The sequence below is a fragment of the Pelodiscus sinensis genome, chromosome 21 (genome assembly GCF_049634645.1).
Source record: "Pelodiscus sinensis isolate JC-2024 chromosome 21, ASM4963464v1, whole genome shotgun sequence".
Classification (NCBI taxonomy): domain Eukaryota; kingdom Metazoa; phylum Chordata; order Testudines; family Trionychidae; genus Pelodiscus; species Pelodiscus sinensis.
This window is the reverse complement of record NC_134731.1, coordinates 10848127-10869940: the sequence shown is the minus strand read 5'-3', so window position 1 is coordinate 10869940 and position 21814 is coordinate 10848127. Positions and strand designations below refer to the sequence as shown.

At 47.9% G+C, this 21814-nt stretch overlaps 1 protein-coding gene across 11 annotated transcripts in view; it reads right to left on the bottom strand.

Moving 5' to 3' along the window:
* Window positions 1–21814, bottom strand: part of KSR1 (kinase suppressor of ras 1) — a 44156-nt gene that overhangs the window by 18189 nt on the left and 4153 nt on the right. For 4 of the 11 annotated variants that reach the window (XM_075904840.1, XM_075904836.1, XM_075904834.1 and 1 more), the window contains 10 exons: window positions 21650–21711; window positions 21422–21528; window positions 18962–19130; window positions 15534–15575; window positions 15393–15449; window positions 13524–13578; window positions 9662–9710; window positions 7309–7691; window positions 5267–5363; window positions 19–152 (listed from right to left, as the gene is read on the bottom strand). In XM_075904840.1, coding sequence (XP_075760955.1) covers window positions 19–152; window positions 5267–5363; window positions 7309–7691; window positions 9662–9710; window positions 13524–13578; window positions 15393–15449; window positions 15534–15575; window positions 18962–19130; window positions 21422–21528; window positions 21650–21711 — 1155 coding nt within the window. The remainder of the gene's footprint in view (window positions 1–18; window positions 153–5266; window positions 5364–7308; window positions 7692–9661; window positions 9711–13523; window positions 13579–15392; window positions 15450–15533; window positions 15576–18961; window positions 19131–21421; window positions 21529–21649; window positions 21712–21814) is intronic. The other 7 variants (XM_075904843.1, XM_075904845.1, XM_075904838.1 and 4 more) reach the window with 6 other exon arrangements.

Sequence of the window (21814 nt, the reverse complement as noted above, 5' to 3'; positions counted from 1 at the left end):
GGTTAATCCTGAACTTACCTTCCCTCCTGAACCACACCGGAAATGCCAAAGAGTCCAAAATCTGTGATCACCACTTTGCCGTTGTCATAGAAGACATTCTTGGACTTCAAATCTTTATGCACAATCCCCTTGGCATGAAGATACCCCATGCCCTGGAAAAGATCAATGCACATGGATGTAACCCTACCATACACTGCTCCACCTTCCATAGGACCGGCTTGAGCCTGGCATTCTTTAACAGATTTACCTCAGCCCACTCCTGTGAGGTAGGGCTGATCTATTATCCCCCCCCCAACTCCCAGAGCCCTTTCCTCTCCTTCACATCTCAGCCCTGCTGGGGCTTCCAGTTCTGTGCTTTGATAATCTTGTTACCCTACAGGGGCAGGGGAAAGAATGAAGATCACCAGGCTAGTGGGGGAAGAAGAGCGACAGGGATGGGACAAGAAGAGATTTCCAGTGTGTGCAGACTCCTCCTTTGTTCTGAAAACCAGTCCATTTTCCTGCCAAAGCTCCTGCCGTGACATATTGGTAGGCTGCTGTAGCACAAGGACTGAAACTTCCCTCTCCAATGAGGCACTGTCTGCTGCATGCTGGGGAAAGAACATCTGGGTCATTTACTGACAAGGGCAGCTGCCTACGTGTATTCATCACCCAGCTTTCGTCAGGAACCAGACGCCAGCGGGCTGGCTCCCCGAGCCCAGGCGGACACAAAGCAGTTACAAAGCAAGCATCCTTCATGCACAAGGAAATGGAACAGCAGTGGCCTCTCGGGCTTCAGCCGCAGAAAGGAGAACAGGGGTGTCAAATGCCCAGCTCACTGGCCCAAGACTGGGACTTTTCAGCTTAGAAAAGAGACTAAGGGGATATGCAAGAGGTCTAGAAAATCATGACAGGTGTGGAGAAAGTGAGTAAGGAAAAGTTATTTACTTGTTCTCATAACGTATGAACTAGGGGTTACCAAATGAAATAAATAGGCAGCAGGATTAAAACAAACAAAAGAAAGTTTTCCTTCATGCAGTGCACTGTCAACCTGTGGAACTCCTTGCCAGAGGATGTTGTGAAGACCAGGGCCTTAACTAGGTTCAAAAAAAGAGCTTGATAGATTCATGAAAGTTAGGCCCATCAATTGTCATTAGCCAGGATGGGTAGGAATGGTGTCCCTAGCCTCTGTTTATCAGAGGCTGGAAATGGATGACAGGAGAGGGATCACTTGATGATTCACTGTTCTGTTCACTCCCTCTGGGGCATCCGGCATTGGCCCCTGTCAGCAGACAGGACACTGGGCTCGACGGACCTGTGGTCTGACCCAGTATGGCCGTTCTTATGTAATCCAGCCTGATGCATCATTGGGTACGTCTATACAGTGAGTCACTGGGTTGACAGATTTGTGTTTGTGCTATGGCACTAAAAATAGCTGGAAAGAAAATGACTCCCCTCGCTAGGTGCCAGCCCGGGCCGCACAGTAAAAAGCGCTGCGCACGCAGCTGTTTTTAGTGTGGGAGGCAGCATGAGCCTCATGAACCCAAGTCTGGGGGATCGCTGCTGTAATAAGAGGAGGGTCTGTGGCCTAACACCAAGTATGACTGGCCTGGTGTGAGGCCTGAGGCCTAGGCACAATGGTCAAGGCTTTGCGAATACAAAGCAAAGTGAAGCTGTGAGTGAGAGGCAGGCCCTGCTAACGGACTCTGGAACCCACAGGGTTAAATGGTATAAAACACTAACAGGTGCCAGGCACAAGCTGGACGCACGTTCCAGAAAGTTGGTAACAACACCTCATGAAGAAACGTCTTGGTACCAACACACCCCACAGATAACAGGGACATACCGACCCAGGTTCAAGACAGGGTCTACACTGACAGCATGATAGATGGTAATCGAACTCCCCCGTACAAGGTAATAGGTGGTATCCAGGTAACATCAGAGGGTGGCTACCTAATATGTCAGGAGTGATGTGTAACGTGTTTGTACCTATGTGTAAAAATGTACCCCAAGGAAACTGTCTTTGTCCGACCTGAGTCAAGCCCATTGTAATGGGTTAGCCTAACTGTAGATATCCGATCCGGGGAAGCTAGGACCGTGCTTCGTTTACAATAAACCTGGCCCGCCGTCTTCGATCCTTATCTGATTTTGTGGTCTTTGGCTGCTCTCTTGGGGCATGTCTATACTTGTGAGAAGATCGACCCTCTTAATCTTTTAGCATTTGATTTAGGGGGTCTAATGTAGACCCACTAAATCGAACACTGAGGGCAGTCCTTGCTGGCATCTGGTACTCCTTGTTCTGAGAGATACGGGACAAGGTAAGGGAAGCCTATGGGAGCACGCTGGCCACCTGCTGTGTGGACGCTGCCATGGCTCTGCTTGAGATAAGCTGACTTCAGCTACACATTTTGCCACACTGGAGTTGCATACCTTAAGCGGACCTGGCTGGTCTAGTATAGACCATGTGTTGGAGTTTACTATACTTGCTATCTGTGCAGAGCTGATGTAATATAGATGGAGCATACGCATGCAGCCGAATAGTTAGCACTGGATAAAGCAAGAGACCTGGCAGGACAGCACACCGATTACTTCTGACAAAAACAGTGGGAGAGTGGTGGCCCCCACCACGGATCTGGTAAACCAGCAGGGAAGTGATTAAAAAAAGAATTTCAAAGTGAAAAACCAAGATTAATCAGGTTAACAAGAATTGATGCATTAACACAAGGAGTTACCCCAAACCCTTCTTTCTCAAACATTGTTACATACTGGTATGTTTTCCTTTAAAGCCTCTCTTAGCTTGCTAAGTTTGCTGCAGCTGCTGCCTGTACTTTAAGACCACTGCAAGAGTTAATTTCTCTTGGCACAGGTCTCCCTATCTTCCTAAGTTGCTCTTCATGTACACACACTCCCCTCCTCCCCCCCGCCCCACCTCTCTCTTTTAACTTTTAACATACAGAGAGAACTGAAGTTTTACAGAAACCTCCAAATGATAAAGCAATTAAAGGACAGGACAAAATAAGAGGAAAACAAGGTACAAATTTTACTTTAATCCAGGAATGCAACAGCTGGAATTACTCCAAACTGTCCTGAAGATATGGTTACCAAGGATCAGAAATGCAGATTCTGCTTCTAATCCTAACCACTGACTAATATTTGAAACATGGGCTGTTATTTCAATATATTATACTTTATTTTAAAACTGTGCTATAAAGTAGTGGAAAATGCTATAAATTACTAAATTAACATGGCACATATTGATATAAATGTTATTGTTTTTATTACAAGTTTTAAATAAAAGGTAATAACTTGCTGATTTAAATGTTTAACCCTTTTGTTTATTTTTTATTTTAATGCCTTTATTTTATATGGAAATGAATAGAATTTTGGCACCATTTGTTTTTAATTGTAAGTTTATCCTGCATGATGTGTGTGTTGTTCTTTGTAGTATGTCGTGTGTCATTTCACTATTTTTTTAATTTCGTTGCAACAAATATCAATTTTATACCCTTTTAAAAAACGTGGTACCACAGTATTTTAATATTATAGTTGGGGTGGAGAATTATGAATACCAAATTTTTGCCAAGTTCATAAAGATCTCAGTTATAGATATGCATAAATCTAACATTTGTTTTAATTTATTAATCACAATTTTAATTCAAAGAAAAAATAGAAGGATCTCAATATTAAAGTTAAGGTAATATTAACCAAGTCTCGACTTTTTGTTTGCCTTTCTATAAACTTGTTTTCACTTTATTTTAAAAACTGTAAGAATGGCATAGTAATAATGTTTAAAAATAACCATTTATGCATAAAGCTAACCAAACCTTTTCCACGGGTTGCCACCTTGGACTCCCAAATACAACAAAGTATACTGAAAGTTTAATACCCTCAAAGTAATTATATACACCTATTTTTTAAAATTAGTTTTTCATTTAATTTGTTTTTCTTTTATATTCTGGTAAAAGAAAGTAGTGGTTGTTAACATCTATGCTTCTAAAATGCAATTATACTTTTGTTAACAATCACAAACAAATTAAATCTAAAAAAAACTTAGTAAAAATTATGCTACTAATGCTTTTGCTCAGAGCGCTCAAGCACGGGAAAGCAATACATCTTTTCAACCTCTAGGATCCCATAAAAATTGGGACCTTTCAACTGGAAGAATCTTCCGCCCAAGAGAAAAGTAGTTACTATGCTTGAGCGACCGCTCTGCATTTCAGGTGAAGCGGCCAGTAAACTCAGCTCCAGGGAATGCCAAGGGAGAGCTTTGCATTTGGCATGCCTTATAACGATTAACTCATATGAAGCAGGAAGGAAGATTTGTCCAGATTTCAGCAGCACGGAAAAGCCCAGATAAGCGAAGAAACACAGCACTAGCTTTGGTGATCTGCACTCCAAACAGAGAAGTTTCTAGCACAATCTTCAACACAGCATTGTATTTAAAATACCGGCAGGAGAGCTACACTGGGACCCTGGGCAGGACGGAGAGTAGGGAGAGCAGAGCTGCACACTCAGAAGGGGCGAGGCTTGGGTAGAAGGGGCAGGGCTTGCATAGAAGGGGCGGGGCTGCCCTCCAGAGTGCACCATGTTGTGCCCCCCCCAGCCCTTAGAGCCACCCAGTTTGTGCCACTCAGCCCTCCAATGGCAATTCAAAGGTCCTAGGCCTCCAGGCACTGCCGCTGCCACGGTAGCAGTGGGAGCCAGGAGTCCTGGACCCTTTAGAATCATCAGGCCTGGAAGGTAGTTGTCCCCTTTGTCCCCTCCCCGGTCGACAGGCCTAAATACTGCAGCAAGGTTATCCACTAGTACAACTGCGTCTTGAACATTAGCATATCAATGGTGCCCCTTGCAAGGCTAAATGAGGCTGTGCTTGGACATTCAAAAAGTTTCTTCCCCTTACTGTAGCAGAATTCTTATCATAGACTTCATGTGCACCAGAGATTTGGTCCGGTTACACCCACTAGTGGAGCTACTTTCTGCAGAAACAGAGAGTAGTCCAGGGTAAGGTGCTACTGGCTGTGACTTGCACTGACACAACTTGTCCTAATTTCAAAAAACGGATAAATCCCATAGCTTCCTCGACAGCAATGAGCTTCAATGGAGCTATGAGCATTTACATTAGCGGAGTGTCTGCCCTGCCTCCCTCCCACTCAAACAGCAGCTTGCGTTGATTTGGAATTTCACTGCAAATGTCGCCCCATTCAAGAGTCACCAGAAAGCTTTAATTCTGCAACCAGCAAAATAAAAAGAAAGACACCTCTGCCATTGGCCCAGTGTTCCCACTTACCTTAATGATTTCTTGAGCTATCTGCCTGGTTTTGTTAATATCCAAGGATACCTTGGGATCCCTTACAAACGAATAAAGCGTCCTTCCTTTGCAAAAACTACAAAGAAAGGGGGGGAGGGGGAAAGAGACGAGACAATGAGGTAAAAAATGCAAGTTCCTAAACATTCACCCTTACTTCCCTCAGGGAAAAAAATAGAGTGCACGACCTGTCAGTTTCGTATGACGTTGATGGCACGGTTTTATAACACAGGACCTTCCCCCACCAAAGGCAGTATTCAGAAAATGTAAATGTTGGGCCCAACACGTATACAGCCGGTCCCAGAGTTACGAATGGTCAATTTACGACCATTCGCATTTATGACCAAACCTCCCATGAAGCGGTCGTAAAGGCAGTCCCCGAGTTACGAACGCGACCCGTGCTTACGAACAGTGCGGTCGCAATGTAACTCAATGGGTCCGACTTACGAACATTTCGAATTATGGCCAAGTGTTTGGTCCGTAACTCGGGGACCGGCTGTAAGAGACTTCTTTACACTGCTTTGGCAGTGGGCACTTACAGTCACTTTCAGGCCTCTTGGCAACTTCTGGAGCAGTGTCAATGAAAATTGAGGCTTTGTCAATACTTGACAGGTTTAAGTGCAGTCGCGGCAGCGCTTTAAACTGAAAGCGTGGCCGCAGCAGGAGTGCTGGGAGAGAGCTCTCCCGGCCACCTAGGTGAGGGGAGTAGCTAACAGTGCTGTAGCCTGTTTACACTGGCGCTTTGCAGCACTGTAACCTTCTGTGGGGGGGAGGGAGAGGAGTGGGGAAGAGCTAACACCCAAGCCAGAACGTTACAGTGCAATAAAGCGACACGGTAGACTTGGCCTCAGGCTACACTGAGCATGGACTGAAGACACACACACACACAGACACACACACCACTAAAAATCACGGGGGAGGGAAGGTAAATTTCTTTTTCTGTTTCTCCCTTTGCCAACGGTCTTCCCTACATTTGATTAGAAGAGGAACCAAAAGGACGGCTCATGTGATTTTGCAATCAACGGATTAGGTCAATATACAGATTCTTGGAACGCTTCTCTGTTCTCAAGAATGCGCTCCCAGGACGGAGGGCGGGGGACCCTGCACACTTCGGGCTCGTCTACACTGGCCCCTTTTCCGGAAGGGGCATGTTAATTTCAGCTATCGTAGTAGGGAAATCCGCGGGGGATTTAAATATCCCCCGTGGCATTTAAATAAAAATGTCCGCCGCTTTTTTCCGGCTTTTAGAAAAGCCGGAAAAGAGCGTCTACACTGGCCCCGATCCTCCGGAAAAAGCGCCCTTTTCCGGAGGCTCTTATTCCTACTTTGAAGTAGGAATAAGGATCGGGGATTGAGGATCGGGGCCAGTGTAGACGCTCTTTTCCGGCTTTTCTAAAAGCCGGAAAAAAGCGGCGGACATTTTTATTTAAATGCCGCGGGGGATATTTAAATCCCCCGTGGATTTCCCTACTACGATAGCTGAAATTAACATGCCCCTTCCGGAAAAGGGGCCAGTGTAGACGTAGCCTTCTTGTTTTCCAAACCCAGAAGGCCTGACCTTCTTTGCATAGTACTTGGCGCACTACCCCTTTCGGTCAGCTGGACGGCAAAGAGTGACTAGCGTGGACAAACCCCAGACCTCACCATATGTGGTGGGGTCAGTTTGGCAGGGAGTTGGACGCTACTGCTCTTACTTTAGCTGTTTGTGGAGAGATATTTGTCTCCATCGCTCCCAAACCAGAGCCTGACCCATTCACTGCAGATCAGAAAGCAGATGTAGAGTCCTGTGAAAATCATGGCAGCTCTGCAGTGAAATGCTACATTCTCACCAGCGTTCCGTGGAAGCGGAGCGCTTGGGTGGCCACCTAGGAGAAATTCAGGTGCCACCCTGCTGATGAGCAGAGTGCCCACAGCCAACATCCTGTGTTTCTATTGGTGGTGTGCATCCTACAAGCCTTGGTGCATATAACAAAATGTATTCCACACATGGATGGAAAAATGTTAGAGGGAACACTGGTCCTTACCTGGTAATAATGGCTAAATGAGGGGGGTGCATGCAAGCCCCCATGAAGAGCACCACGTTCTCATGCCGGGTCTGCCTGTAATTCATCACCTCCTTCTTAAAGAGTTTGAGATGGTCCTGGTTGTTCCCATCGATCTGCAACAGCCTGATGGCCACCTCTCCGTGCCACTTGCCCCGGTAAACCTTCCCCCATCGCCCTTGGCCGATGGGCTCCCCCAACTCAATCTGTTCAAAGGGAATGTCCCACTCCTGGAGGTAGACGCTGGTCTGGCTGGCCTTGCGGGAGATCATCCCTTGCCAGTGCGTCCGCTTCTTGGGCAAGTCGTCTAACTCGTCCTCATCGTACTCTGGTTCTGATTTATTTGTCTCTTGCTCTTCGACCTGCTTGCAAATCAGAAAGGGTAGGGTGCAGACAGGAACAACAGTTACAGTGGGGTTTCAGCTGGTGAGGCTGCACAAAACACCTCTCTCAAGGTCAGTGTTGCCTGTAAGCTGTGCATTTGGGCAACCTCCCAGGAGAGATTCAAATGACACCCAGCTGATTAGCTGAGCGCCCACAGCCCGCATGTTCCTACTGGGGGTGCACATCTACACCTAAGTTGCCCGTAAGCTGTGTGGCTGCACAGCTGTTTGCTGAGTTCTGCTCAGAGGTTCAAAGCTCCTGCGCAGGCAGGGAGCTCAGCTGACGGGCAGGGAGAAGGGCAGAAACAGGAGCCAGTGCTGGGGGGGGAGTTGGCTTAAAAAGCTGGTTTCCCCCCCAGCACCATCTCCACGGTGTCGCCTGCTCCCCCCTGCTGCCCACAGCGGGCCAAAGTTCAACATGGGCACAGGCTCCTCTGGCAGCAGCCCCTGTCCGTGGGGGTCCCAGTGGGGAGCTGTCCCCCTCCCGCCCGCAGACAGGGGCTGCTGCTCTCAAGCAGCCCCTGTTCACGGTGGACAGGGCTGGCTGCCACGAAGAGGGCCTGCTGAACTCAGAGCGAGCCAGCACTGACCAGTCCTGGCTTGCACTAGTGCTACTACATCTAAAATGGTGGCTCCTACTACATCTAAAATGCAGAGCTGCAGTGTGGGTGGCTCCCAGAACTGCTCAGTCCCAGCTCGAGTCGGCTCCTGGAGCTACCCCTGCTGTGGCTCTGCAGAGCGGCCCTTTTCGATTAATCGTGTCGTTGATACAAATTGTATTGACAACACGATTAGCCAGATAACTGCAATTTAACATCCTTAATTCTAGGAGTACCGGCTTTGACAGGAGGTGCTCAGCATTCCATTTAGCAGGTCTGCTAAATCAAACTCCGAAAAATTGACCGCTGAAGAGTCAATCTTCCAGGAAGTGAAGACATAGCTCCAGTGAAGACTATGGGATTAATCATTTGCTTAAAGTTAAGCATGTGCTTTGCTGGACTTTAACTAATTTGAGTTTTTATAGGAAGCTCAGGTACTTAGCCAGATAGATACATGTAGATTTAGGTGGCTTTTTTTTTAAAAAAACACAAAATGTTAAAAACCAAACGGACCTCTAACCATCACTACAATCAAAGGGTTTTTCTAAATGAAAAATTATAATCCTGATAGTGGCACCAAACAGTCATGCTAATGTATCGAGTAGTAAGCCAACAGCAAAAGAGCTCCTTAGGCCAACTGGAAAGAGTATAGCTAACAGGCAGGCAGGTTAGATGCAGCTAAGTAAAAATACCCAAGGGTTTTCATTACACAGCAAAGCAATACTAATTTCAGTACAGGTTGAACCTCTTTAGTCCGGCACTCTCTGTTCCAGCAGCCTCCATAATCTGGCATGATTTTAGCTGGATGTCTGCTTGTCCTGGTCAAGTTTCCCCTAAACTTTGTTTACAGAAACCAACCCAAGCGCTTAGTGTTCTGTGCTGTTGTTCAGCGCCAATTTACCCCTACACATCTTCTAATAGCCCAGTAAGCCATACAAGCGTAGGTAATGCTGCTTACTGGAAGCATGTTTTTTAATGCTGTATCTACTTTTTTCCTTGTGCCAATACAGTAAAATTATGTAGTAATACTAACATTTTGTTACGGAGAGAGCAGTTAAGCATTTGCTAGGTGTAGGCTTATATAGGGCGTATAGGTACAGTCATACATTATAAAGCAGCACTATTCCATTTATTAGCCTCGGCAAAATAAAGATAAAAAGAGAGACCCACTCGCTACAGTATTGACCTCCCGTGGTTCGGCTCCTGCCAGGTCCCAATGGGTACTGGACTAGAGAGGTTCAACCTGTCGTCATATCCGGAAGACCCCAGCACTGCTATTTAGCTTTTAATGCAGCCTTTGTCTGCTCTCACATGCAGTCACGAGAGGGGTGGTCATTTCGCCCACAAACCTACCTCCGCGTCAGGTTCTTCTGCCCCTTCTGCGTCCAGCTGTTCGTCGGCACTATCAAGAAAAAACAGGTTTACAATGAAAATGCGATGGCGCGTGGACGCAGCAGCAGCCCGGCTTCCTCACCTCCAATTTTCAGCACCACCAATAGAGTTGAGAAGAAAACCAGGGAGCGTGTCTACTAACATACCATGTCAGAGGAGGGATCTTTATTCGCTACTTAGCAGACAGGGGGAAGAAGCAGGAGCCAGTGCTGGTGAGGGGCAGGGGAGGCTGCCATGAAGCAGCCTCTGTCCACAGTGGGCCCAGGCTTGCTCTGAACAGTTCCAGCTTAGCCCCTATCTGTGGCCAGCCCCGGATAAGGGCTGCTGGACCCAGCACGAGCCAGGACTGAGCAATCCAGCTCAGTCCCAGCTCACACCAGATCCAGAACCTACCCCAACTGCGCCTCTGCAGTTTAAATGTAATAGGAGCTGGGCCACCTGCACACCCACCTCCTACTACATTTAAACTGCAGAGCTGCTGCAGGGGTGGCTTCTGGACCCGGCATGAGCTGGGACTGACAAAGCCTTCCCTCATTGACTAATCGCATAGTCGATACAAATTTTATTGACTACATGATTAGTGGATTACCCACCTTTTAACATCCTTACTTCAGAAGGCCACTTCCGATGTGCAACTGAAACTCCACTAAGACTTTATCTACACTTGAAAGAGGAGAGCCTGTTACTACAGGGACAGCCAGCAAGGGAACTTTTGGACCTCCAGTAGAATCAGTTTTCAGGATATGGAGAATAGTTTAGCAGCCGTACAAAGGCACCATTACTGGCTATGACTGTATCAGGTAACCTAAGAGCCGATGCACCTACATTGACGGAGCAATATAGAGAATTGTGAGTTAATAACATGAGAGCCAAAGTCTACGAGGAGTGATCTGCCTGAGAGCTGTGATCTTTACAATCCGGATCCCACAGGATGCTTAGAGCCAGAAAAACCGGGCTCTGTAAATCCTCAAACTCTGAAAGCTCCTTTTCCCTGAATTTATCAGATTTCCCCTGTGGAGGGAGCCAAAAAGGGACCCTGAAGCCCAGGGGCGGATGAGAGTGCCGCGGGGCCCAGGGCAGCGCCGCGGGGCCCCAGGCAGCAAAATTTCGCGGGCCTCCCCTTTGACACAGCGCATGCGCCGTGGTGCCAAGGCGCATGCACGGGGCCTCGGGACGCGCAGGGCCCGGGGCAGCCGCCCCGCTCGCCCTGCCCTAAATCTTTCGCTGCTGAAGCCAGCAGCCGACACACAACCAGAAGTGAGAGGCACAGAAGGCTTTTAAAAAGAAGGCCCAAGACTCATTGAGGATTATGTGCACAAATTGTTGGCAAATTCATCCAGGCAGTTTAGGTCAGCCAAAGGGCAAGAGAGGATGTTCACTTCACTCCACTGGCCACAGCAGTTTCCTCTATCACTTTCCTGTTTGCACATTCCAGTGGTGCAAAGGGTAACAAGCGCTGTGCTGAAGTCACCCGAGGTAATCCTACTAGAGTGGGAACAGGGATGCATCTGGCTCACTAGGATTAGCTCGACTGACTAGGGATCCAGGTTTCTAGGGGCCTCCCTAACATGTTAGATCCTTGCACCCAGACGGATGAGCCTCTGCATTTGTAGGTCATGCAGGTGTCATGCTCAGTGTCAATCCCTCTCTGGCTGCTCTTCTGAATTTGTCCTTCTGTATGCCCCCAGAAGCAGCATCTTCCCCTTTCACATGAAGCCACATGAGTGCCAGCAACTGCAGCTTCTTAACAGCCCTCGGGAACCCTGCCCCATTCCGTGTGTTACTCCAGGCTGCCACAGACCACGGATGCTTTGGAACGTAAGTGACCACACCAGTTAGCGTAACCAGCAGTGCAGGGGAACTGGGTCACAGGCAAAACAACCAACACCCCTCGCAGCCCACGGAAAGCCCAAGCGAGGGCTGAAACGGAAAAAAAAGTTATCAGCTGGTCTTCCGTGACTGTTGGATTAGGGATGTTAAGTTTAGTTTCATCAACTAGTCGATAAGCAGGGGAGCCGCAGCAGGGTTAGCTTTTGGCCCGGGAGCTAATCCCGCTGCGACTCTGCCTTTGAAATGTAGTAAGAGGCAGTCGGCTCTTAACACATTTAAAAAGGCTAAAGCACAGCGGAGGGGACCCAGCTCAAGCCAGGAATCAGCTGTCCCGGCTAGCACCGGGTTCCCCCTGCTGTGCGTCTGATTTTTAAACGTATTAAGAGATGGCATGCTCTTAATGGTAGGAACATGGACTGCAGATGTTGGGGGGAGGGGGAAGAGGCCTGCAGCCAGAGGCCAGGAGCGCAGCCCCAAGGACGTGGGGCTAGGTGTGCTCCTGGAGAGCTGTGCTCCTGGACGCCAGCCACAGGGCTCCACAGCCTCTTTCACCGAGTACACACCCAGTCGCCGCTCGGTCAAAGCCAGGGTCTCTGCTGCCACCAGAGCGGGCCCCGCAGCCAGTAGCAGAAGGGCCAACACTGACTTCTTCTTGTCCAGCAAGCTACCTGGTTTGGGACTGGTCAGGTCCCAAGGGTGCCAGACCAGAGAGGTACAAGAGTGTGGGTGGGAGGAAGTGCCCTAGAGGACTCCTTAAGGCAACCCTTCAGGTGGGGTTTGGGTGCCAGACACTGGTACCTCTTACAGGGCCCTGGGCCAGAGCCCAGTTGAGTGGGACGACCTGGGATCCCCTCTACCAACCCCCCCATTCAGAAGGGCATGAACAGAGTCACTGCTGGACTCTCCCTAGGAGCGGGCGGGAAGGAGAAGGTGAGGATTTTTGGAACCCCCAAGTTGGGACTGGACACCCGCAGGAAGCCCTTTACAATAGGGAGAGGGGCAACTAACTGGTGACCTAACTAGAGGGTTGGATCAACCCCCTTCAAAAGAGAGTGCCATGAGGGGTGATGGTGGCCCAGGGGAAAGAGTAGAAACATGGCAAGCAAAGGTACAATATCGTAGCCACTAGGCAACGACACCAGCAAGCACCGTCCATCAGATTATCATCTGGAAAATGTCATTTTTCTAGTGCTCACAGCCTTATCAGATTACTGGGAATTAATTATCATTGATAAGAGTGGCCAAAAGCATTATATTGAAACGGTTCAATAGAAAGTTTGGTTTTCGATTCATTTTTTTGCTGCTGTCAACAACCCCCACCTCCCCGGACTGTAAACGGAAATAGGCCAGCCACAAATGGAAATAATTTCCGTTTTGGTCAACTTTTTCAGTAAACCCTACATGTTCTGCGGAAAATTGAAATGAAAAATTGGTTTGTTTTAAAAATTTTCCGTAGGGAACCTCCCCTCACATTTTATGACCATTAAAAAAAAAATCACCATTAAAAACAAAAACCTGCGATAGGGTAGTGTTGCTACCTGCGCTTGAATACTTAAAACGTGCGGGATGTGCCGATCGAATCGTAGCAGCGCTGTGATTGGCTGCAGGGGAAGCGCACAGCTCTCACAATGTTGTGAGCAACCAGTGTGCACTTCACATGGCGTTGCTTTACGTGTGTGTCGCTTTAGTAATACCGGGAGGAAAAAACCTACATGGATGGAAACCAGGAGAATCTGCACGTGAGCAACAGTAAACAAAACGATTCATGGGCCACAAACAGAACTCCGCTAGGCCACATGCGACCCATGGGCCATCAGTAGCCCCCCACTGGTGTAAGTGCTTTCCTTAACATTGGGCAATGAATCCATGGCACAGGTAAGAATAACACCCAGAATTCCTGTCTACTGGCCCTCTGCTCTAACCACTCGATAGAAAGTTTAACATTTCAGTTCGCTATAAAGCGAGCCAAAGCGTGAAGAAATATAATGCTTACTTAGTGTCTTCGGCGGTTTCAGGCGGCTGTGTTACTTGCAGGGAACTGGGGATTTCTGAAACAAAAAAAAACAGACAAATCTGGAATACAATGCGCATATTGCAATCGCTATAATACATTACTGTGGATCTAGTTCTCATCTTGGAACTACATAGGCAGATATCTACATCCTGACATTTCTATACATTAAGCAAACACTATAAACAATATGCATAGTGCTAATTATGAACATTTGTGTTGACTGAATCGGATTTTTTTCTGATGAATAATGTGACATTATGTGAATTATTCAACTCAGCTGCTAATTTGATCCTGCAAAAGTTTACCTGGATGCACTTAGCTGTAAGCAGACAATAGTGCAATTCATGAATTCGTGTGCTTACCTTTAAGCACGTGCATAAGTACTTGTAGAATTGGAGCCAGCTTCAGGCGCACAATTTCATATGACTTCTAATCGCAGTTGCAACAATGCTCATAATAAAATATTAAATGGATTGCTTTACCCATGTGGCTCGCCTGCACCACCTAGTGTCAGCTTGGTGTAGGCAGCCCATTTTCTATAGCAGCCCCACAAGGCATTGCCCACGTGGACTCTCTCAGATCCTGTCTACACTCCAGGGAAGACAGATGCTGCTGCAATCCATTTTCTAGAGTTCGATTTAGCGGGTCGCCAATACTCCTGCTTCTGTGAGGAGTAAGAGAAGCTGAAGGGAGCATTTGCTCCTGTCGGCCTCCCGCTGTGAGGCCAGCGGGGAAACTCGAATCAAGCTACATCAACTCCAGTGACATAATTAACTTAGCTGGAATTGCGTCTCTTGATTAGATGTTCCCCTTTAGTGTAGGCCTGGCCTCAGTTAATCTGAAATTAAAATGTTTTTTAAAAAAAGAAACGGCCTATGAAGAGCACTAGTTGTAGAAGTGGGACACTAATTACTGATGAATTAGTATTTTATTCCTCAATCCAAATCATATTTTGCCTTTCATTCAAGCACCTCAAAAAGGTTTACAGACTCCCTACGAGACTGGCATTACCCACTTCACAGAGGTGGACACCAGAGTACCTCTACACTGCAAGCACAGGGTGCGAGTACAGTTTGTGAAGACCTATCGGAGGCGACCTTTAATCTAGCTAGCTCAGGTAATAGAGCAACAAAGCTGCAACTGCACAGGCTTCCAAGTGAGTACTACAAGCCAGCCTAGAACCCTAGATAATCATTCGGGCATCTAACCCCACTAAAGTCTGTGCTCCGTCACCCGAGCTAGCTAGATTAAAACGAGCTCAGGTGTGTCTACACAAGCTGCATTCATGGGGAGTGACAGACAGGCTGAGGAACAGAGAGGCAACATGACTTGTTAGGTCTAAAATCTTGCACGTTGGCAGGGGGTTAGAGCAGATGGACTCTAACTCTCTGGTTCTACAGAAATTAGATCCTAAGATCTACAGAGAAGGGCCCGTTCTAGTGACCAACAGGTCGCGAGGTGGGGGTTACAGAACTTTCACACTAAGACACTTGTATTCAGTCAGAGCTGTACCTCCTCCTTCAGCCTACAAGCCACCCCACCACACACCTACTGCACACACGGGCAGACCCTGCAAAAAAAAAACCACATTCCCTAATGAAGACCCTATATTAAACCCAGAGAAGTGTATGAGCTGAACAAGCTAATTCTTTCTTAAATCCCTGTGGTCCAGATCCTCAGATGCATCCTCCAGCCCTATAGCTCTGAAAATAGGGATACATTTTTCAAAGGAATATCAGTATGGTACATTGACTTTTGTGAAGGGATTCTCCTCTGTGGCCGCTCAACAAACCACTTTAAAATGTAAATAAGGAAAGCAGTCATTAGGAAAGAATGGCTTCGCATTACCAGTTATGGTGTCACAAGAGAAAGCTTTAATTCTTTTTTGGAAAAAGAAGCAGCAGTCTAAAAAAAATCAGATTTAACCATAGTTCAATTTGGGCAGAAAACGGCACAAGCTGGTTAGTAGAATTAAAGCAATGAACTTACCTGGGAAGATAAACTGTTGTCTATGCTGAATGTAGTAGGCAGCTTTATATATAAAAAAAGGACAGCAAAAAATCACCAGGAAATAATAAACATGTTAAGTGTGTCAAGAGAATCAGCAGATGCCCCATACACATTCAGGCTGTGTCTAGACTGCATCCCTTTTCCGGAAAAGGGATACAAATCAGACGTATCACAATTGCTAATGAAGCGGGGATTTAAATCTCCCCCGCTTCGTTAGCATAAAAATGGCTGCCACTTTTTTCCGGCTCAGAGTTTAGCCGGAAAAAAGCGCCAGTCTAGACGCGGATCTTTCGGAAAATAAAGCCTTTTCCGAAAGATCCCTTATCCCTCATTTTAAGAGGGGTCTTTCGAAAAAGGGATGCAATCTAGACGTAGCCTCAGTGAATGAGTCCCAGTTCATTGTTTGAGCAACAGATTAGTAGATTAATTACCAGCCAGCTCAGTGAATAGACACATGCATGTTTGGAAGACTGCACAGGATGACAGATGAAATCAAATCAGGCAAAAGCTGAGTTACTGTACTGAACGTGGCCAGATAGGGAGGCCAAGAAGCCAGTGGTTATGCCCCGAGCTGGCATACGAATGATAATACTAACCCTTCTATCTCGCTAGTTGCCAGCATGCCTTGAAGCGCTTTACAAAAGCAGGTCTGTGTCATTATCCCCATTATACAGGTGAAGAAAGTGAGATGAAATGACTTATGGTCTCATGTCTCTGCCTGCTAGGCAACACTGCCTTCCCTTGTTTTCAGCAGAGTTCTGCTGACTTACAGCAGCTGAGGATCTTGACTTATTAATATTTCTTTTTGCTAGTTTTATTCCAATGAATTAACAAGTAAGTTTCTGTTTAGCAAAACTCAAATCCTGCTTCTTCCCCAGTTGAGATAAACCATTATCTTGGCTATCACAACAACTTTGCATTTAAAATGGAAACTTCCATTCTGATGGATCAAAGATGCAGCTGCATTTTGCAGTCCTCTTGAGAGTAAAACACTATGGCTGTTTGAGCAGCATAGAGTAAGATTTCCTGGCAGAAGGAATGACATCTGACCGCAGCAGAGAAATTTGTGGTTGCAATCTTGGATCTTGTCTGTAATCCTTAATCATGCAAGGATTCCTATTAACTTCATGCTACTCATTGCAGAGTGGGTTTGACAACACACTCATAGTGCAAACGCTTCCCACCGCAGCTCTAACTTGGCCCTTTGAAAAACGCTCCATGGAGGGGACTCAATGAACACCACAGATGACCAACAGTGTTTATATGAAGCAGATGTTTGTTCTGGTTTTTATTTCCACTCTTCATTATGTTAATCAAGTTGTGTATGATTTCAAGTCATTAAGGCACACACAGAAAGCAATGTAGATATTCCAATCCAAGGAGAATGTTACTGATTTTTCATATATTCTTTAAAGAGGGAAATGTGGGGAAAAGGGGGACCCCTGGAGACACGTAAACGTTTTAGAGTAGGTAACTTTACTTTCAATACCTTTAAAAACCATGCACATTTCAGACAGCCTGAAGCGAGGCAGAGAGGCACAAGACGTGCAAGTCAGAGTAGCTTTTCTTCTGCTTTGATCTCAAAGTCAAAGCTTGGTTTCTCAGGGGCTTTCTGCCCCTCCTCAAACCAAGATGGAGATAAAAAGGAGCTCAAGTACAAATACCAATTGTAAGGCAGCCAATTCTTTCCCTCTGTTTCACGTTAGTGTTGGGGAGACCAGACTGTCGGGTTAGAGGGGGGCATTGTGGAGGTGGAGTAACACTGCTGCACCCCTCTCCCAGGATCCCATGAAATCCTCTCACCAGCAGGCCATGGATAGTTTATTCATGCAAGTTCTTGGAGAGAAGGAAGTGCACTTGTGTTCCTGGTGCCACCCGGGAGATTTTCAAATGCTGCCCAGCTGATTAGCAGAGCATCCACCGTCACCCACAGCTGGCACCATGTGTTTCTACTGGTGAGGCACATCTGCATATGCCTCAGTGCACAGAGCAATTTATTCCGCACGTGGATTGGGAAAAAAAATTAGAGGGAACATTGGAGTGCACCCAGGGAGAAGCTGCTTGCTATTAGTAGTCTACAGAAGCAGAGCAAGCTTCTGGTTAGAAACCAGAGTGGGTGTGAACAGTTTCCATGGACCCCTCCTTTGCAACTAACGACCAGTTATAAGAGGGTGAGCTGGCCAGTGGCGGCACGGCTCCTGAGGTACAGCAGAAGGGTTGGGCAACAGCCCCGGGCCTCCTTGACCTTGCAAGCTAATCCAGGCTATGAGGACAGAGCCTCCTGTGCACAGGAGGACACAGTAGACCCTGCTCCTCAAGCAGAACTCCGTCTCATGCCCGCGTATGGAGGCGTCCGAGCCTTGCTCCAGATCCATGGGCTGCAGATGCCCATGGGCAATGTTGCCCATACCTGACTCGCATGTAGAAACCAAATGCACAGCCCAAAAAGCAAAGCTGTGAGGGTCTCGCACATGGCCCTTTATTTCCTGTCCTCCCGCTAACGCAGTGGTTTTCAAACGATGGGTGGCAACCCAGGACGGTGTGGTGGAATGTCTGGGTCTGGGTCTTGTTGCTGCAGGGGGATCAGGTGACTGGGGGGGGAGGGGGTGCTAAGGCAGCTCCCTGTCTGTCCTGGCACTGCAGACTGTGCTGTGCCCCAGAAGTGGCCACCAGCAGGCCCAGCTCCTCAGTGGGGGGGGGGGGCGGGGGCGGGGTGCACAGGGCTCCAGCTGCTGGCTGCTTCTGGGGGCAGCATGGTCTGCAGTGCCAAGAGAGGCAGGAAGCTGCCTTAGCCCCCCTGCTGCACCACAACTGGGAGCTGCTCAAGATTAGCCCCTCCCACCCTAGCACTGATCCTCACACAAAGCCAGAGCCCCTCCCACACCCCAAAGTTCTTATCCACAGCACCACCCCGGGGCCCACACTCTAGTCCAATTATGTTGCGTCGTAGCATCAATGATTTTCTTCCACTGGGTCATGAGAGAAAGTTTGAAAGCTGCTGCCCTAAATCACTGGCCCGAAAGCTATTTTACTGTGCAGTGGCTTCTCGACCTAGTCGCAATTAGCTGATGAGTATGTTAGCCCCCCCCACCGCCCCATTCCAATACAGAGACCCATCAGGACAGAAATCCACTCTGTCTGGACTTGGAAACACTGTGGAAACAGGCCAGGTTCTGGTGGATTCCTAGGAGCATGAGTTGACCCCAAAATGGGAACAAGCCCGCAGTAGCAGCCAACTTCATGGGGGTGAGTAATCTCGCCAAGAGACTCACGCAGTAAGAAGTGTTGCTGTTCTGCACTGGGAGGGCTGTGCACAGTTGCTGCGTTACAATGGTACACAGGCCCCTCCCTTAGACCCTCTCTTCCCCATTGCCCTGACATCCCACAGTTCTCCTGAAACCAGTTACCTGGGAAGTTAAACCGGCAGTCCCGTTGGCCCATGGGCGAGGGATTTGGGGGCGGCGTCGCGCTGGGAGGATTGGAAGACTGGAAAGGTGCTGGAGAAGACGGCGTGGAGGAGGTGGTCGAAGATGGATTGCTGCTGGAGTCTAAGTGGCTTATTGCTGGGGAGTGCTCCTGCAAAGCAACAAAAGCCACTAGGTGATTTTGTTGAGGAAAGGAAGATGCTTACTGATGAGTCCCCAACTTTCCCCGAAGCAGAGCAGCCACTCAGCGTTAATAGGAATGAGGCACTCAAAGCCCCTAGGCAGCTCTGAAATCTCAGCAGCAGAACTCCCAAGGATTTCCGTCAAAGCAGGATCAGAGACCGGGCTGTGTTCTGAGGAATCACAGACACAATTAAGAGTGAAAAAACAAGAAGTGTGGCGGAGTTTTGTTTGTAAGCCACTGAACTCTTCAGGTGGATGGGAGGAATTCGTTACCTGTAGGCTAATCTAGCTGAAAATTGGTCACCTAGACACAGCAAGATCCTGCTGCTACGAAGCAAACTGTGGTGGTTTGGGGTGAGAGATTTTTAAAAGTTACTACTGGGCATGTGCACATTCCATTAGAATCACTGGGGTCTATGGATGCTCAACATCATTAGAGCCCCCCAAGAATTTTGCTTCTGGTTGAGAGACAAAAAAAGCAATACATGTGCCCACATACACACAGATTAGAACTACTGTTCTTTTATGCCAGCGATGGGAACCTAGGCTAGTGAGCAGGCGGCAGACTTGAGAGACTCCTTCACCTCAGTGGGCCACAAGATTGTCGTAAACAAGATGGCTCCTGGGCTAGCGTCGTTTTGCTCCCGGTGCTCGCGTATCTAGAATTTGCAGGCTGTGCGGACTGACGGGATGCAGAGGGAGCACACGGCTCTCACCGGTCAATGTTGAGTGCACTCAGCATGCAATCCGTGTAATGCGCCTCCCGTTGCCCTCCCGTTTTATGCCTCGCAAACCCTCCCAGTTCTACATCCTCTCCTCTAGCCACACGTTTCGGTGGTGCACACCGACAAGGTCAGCCTCTCAAGCGTGCTGCACAGTTCTGTTTGTAACCCCGGCCCTCTCCTTTCCAGGTGTGAATGAGAAATGCAGCTGTCACCCCACTGGCTAAACACAAGGTAACATTCACCAATGTGTTTATCATTTTCCTGCCCAGAGGGGGAAGCACCCATGTGGGCCTTCCAACCAGACAGGACCGAACCAGCTGTTCTCCATTTCCACATGACCCCATCCTCTCATTTACCTGGGACCCTGCCCCCATTTAGCACCACAGAAAGGGCAGGGTTGTGAACTAGCACCTACTTACTCCCTGTCTTCCATTGGTCGCAACCCCCCCCCCCCAACTAGGAACCCCTCTGAAATCCACTACAGGCGACCCCCAACTTAGGACTGCCCGACTTACGACCCCCCTGCATTTATGACCGCCCTGCTCCGGCCCAGCCTCTCAAACCCACCTGCCCCAGGCCGACTATAGGAGCAGCTTGCACGGTGTCGCTTCCACCCAGCACAGCTGGGGACTACAACTCCCAGGAGGCAAAGAGGACCAGGAACAGAACCCCCATTTATATCATTGTGCCTATGGGAAATAAAGGTTCAACTTACGACGGTTCTCCAGGAACCAATTCGATCGTAAGTGCGGGGGTCGCCTATACAGGCAACAACGCTGCACTGGAAGAGATGGACAGCCTGTCCCAATACAGCTTTTCCATTAGAGAACTGGATGGAGAAGAGGCTTTTATTCCTTGGAAAACTGACTTTTCAGAAAAATATCAACAACTTACGTATTTCAGAACAAAATGGCACCTCATGGGAGTCAAAATCTGGGTCCTTTAGGTTCCCATTCTCCACTATGAGCTGGGCTCTCTGGCCAAATGACTGCTCTCAGGATGGGTCACCTTCACCCCCCTGGGTGAGTGGAGGGATGAGCCCTTGGTGCTCCTGGTCATGGCCCATCAAAGAGGGAGTCTGGACAGAGAGCCTGGACCAGAGAGCAGACATCCAAACTACAATTCACACAAGATGCCATTTGGAACCAAACATTTCAGTTTTTGGTTGGAAATTGATAACTTCTTGGATTCTGGTCATTCATTATTTCCAGAAAAATATCAACGTTTTTCTGCCAAGAGCAGATGCTTTTTACTATTTTTGTTTAATCTAAAACCCAATTTTCCCTTCTTGATCTGCGCTCTTCTCCCCTCGACTGTTCTGGTTCTCGGTTCGGTCCCCCTGAAGCAGCAGAGGAGCGGAAGCTGCTCAAAAGCCACATTTCACACATCACATGGGGAAACTGAGACTTTTCACACAGAGATGTGCGAAAAACAATGCTGTGGTCACACTACTAGCCAAGGGGCTCCATCTTCCCAGACCAGCTCACAATTCAATTGCTCAAAAGACCCATCACAAGCTTTGCTCGCCAGCTACCTTTTTAGTTAGTGCTTTTGGAAGGGTTCCAAACTGCGGCTCTGTAGGTCTATCCACGGGGTTATTAATATCTGAAGGGACAGACTCCGTCCTTCGTATTTTTGCTACTGAAAAGGGGAGGGAGAGAAGAGAGGGGAAAAAAAAAAGAGAAGGGTTTTGTCAGGCTGAGTCTCAAGACGATAACATCAGTGAAGAAAGATAAAATGCTGAGGTTCACAGCAAACTTACTGGGAAGGAAAGATATTCTGCAGGCAGGGGCCTCTTTAGTACATTTATTATGACACTTCAATCTGTGAAAGAGAGAAAGACAGACATTAGACGGCAATTCACTCACTACAGACAATCCAGAGTCTAGGCTGCTGGTAGATTGTGTGCTGATTTCAAAGGAAGTGC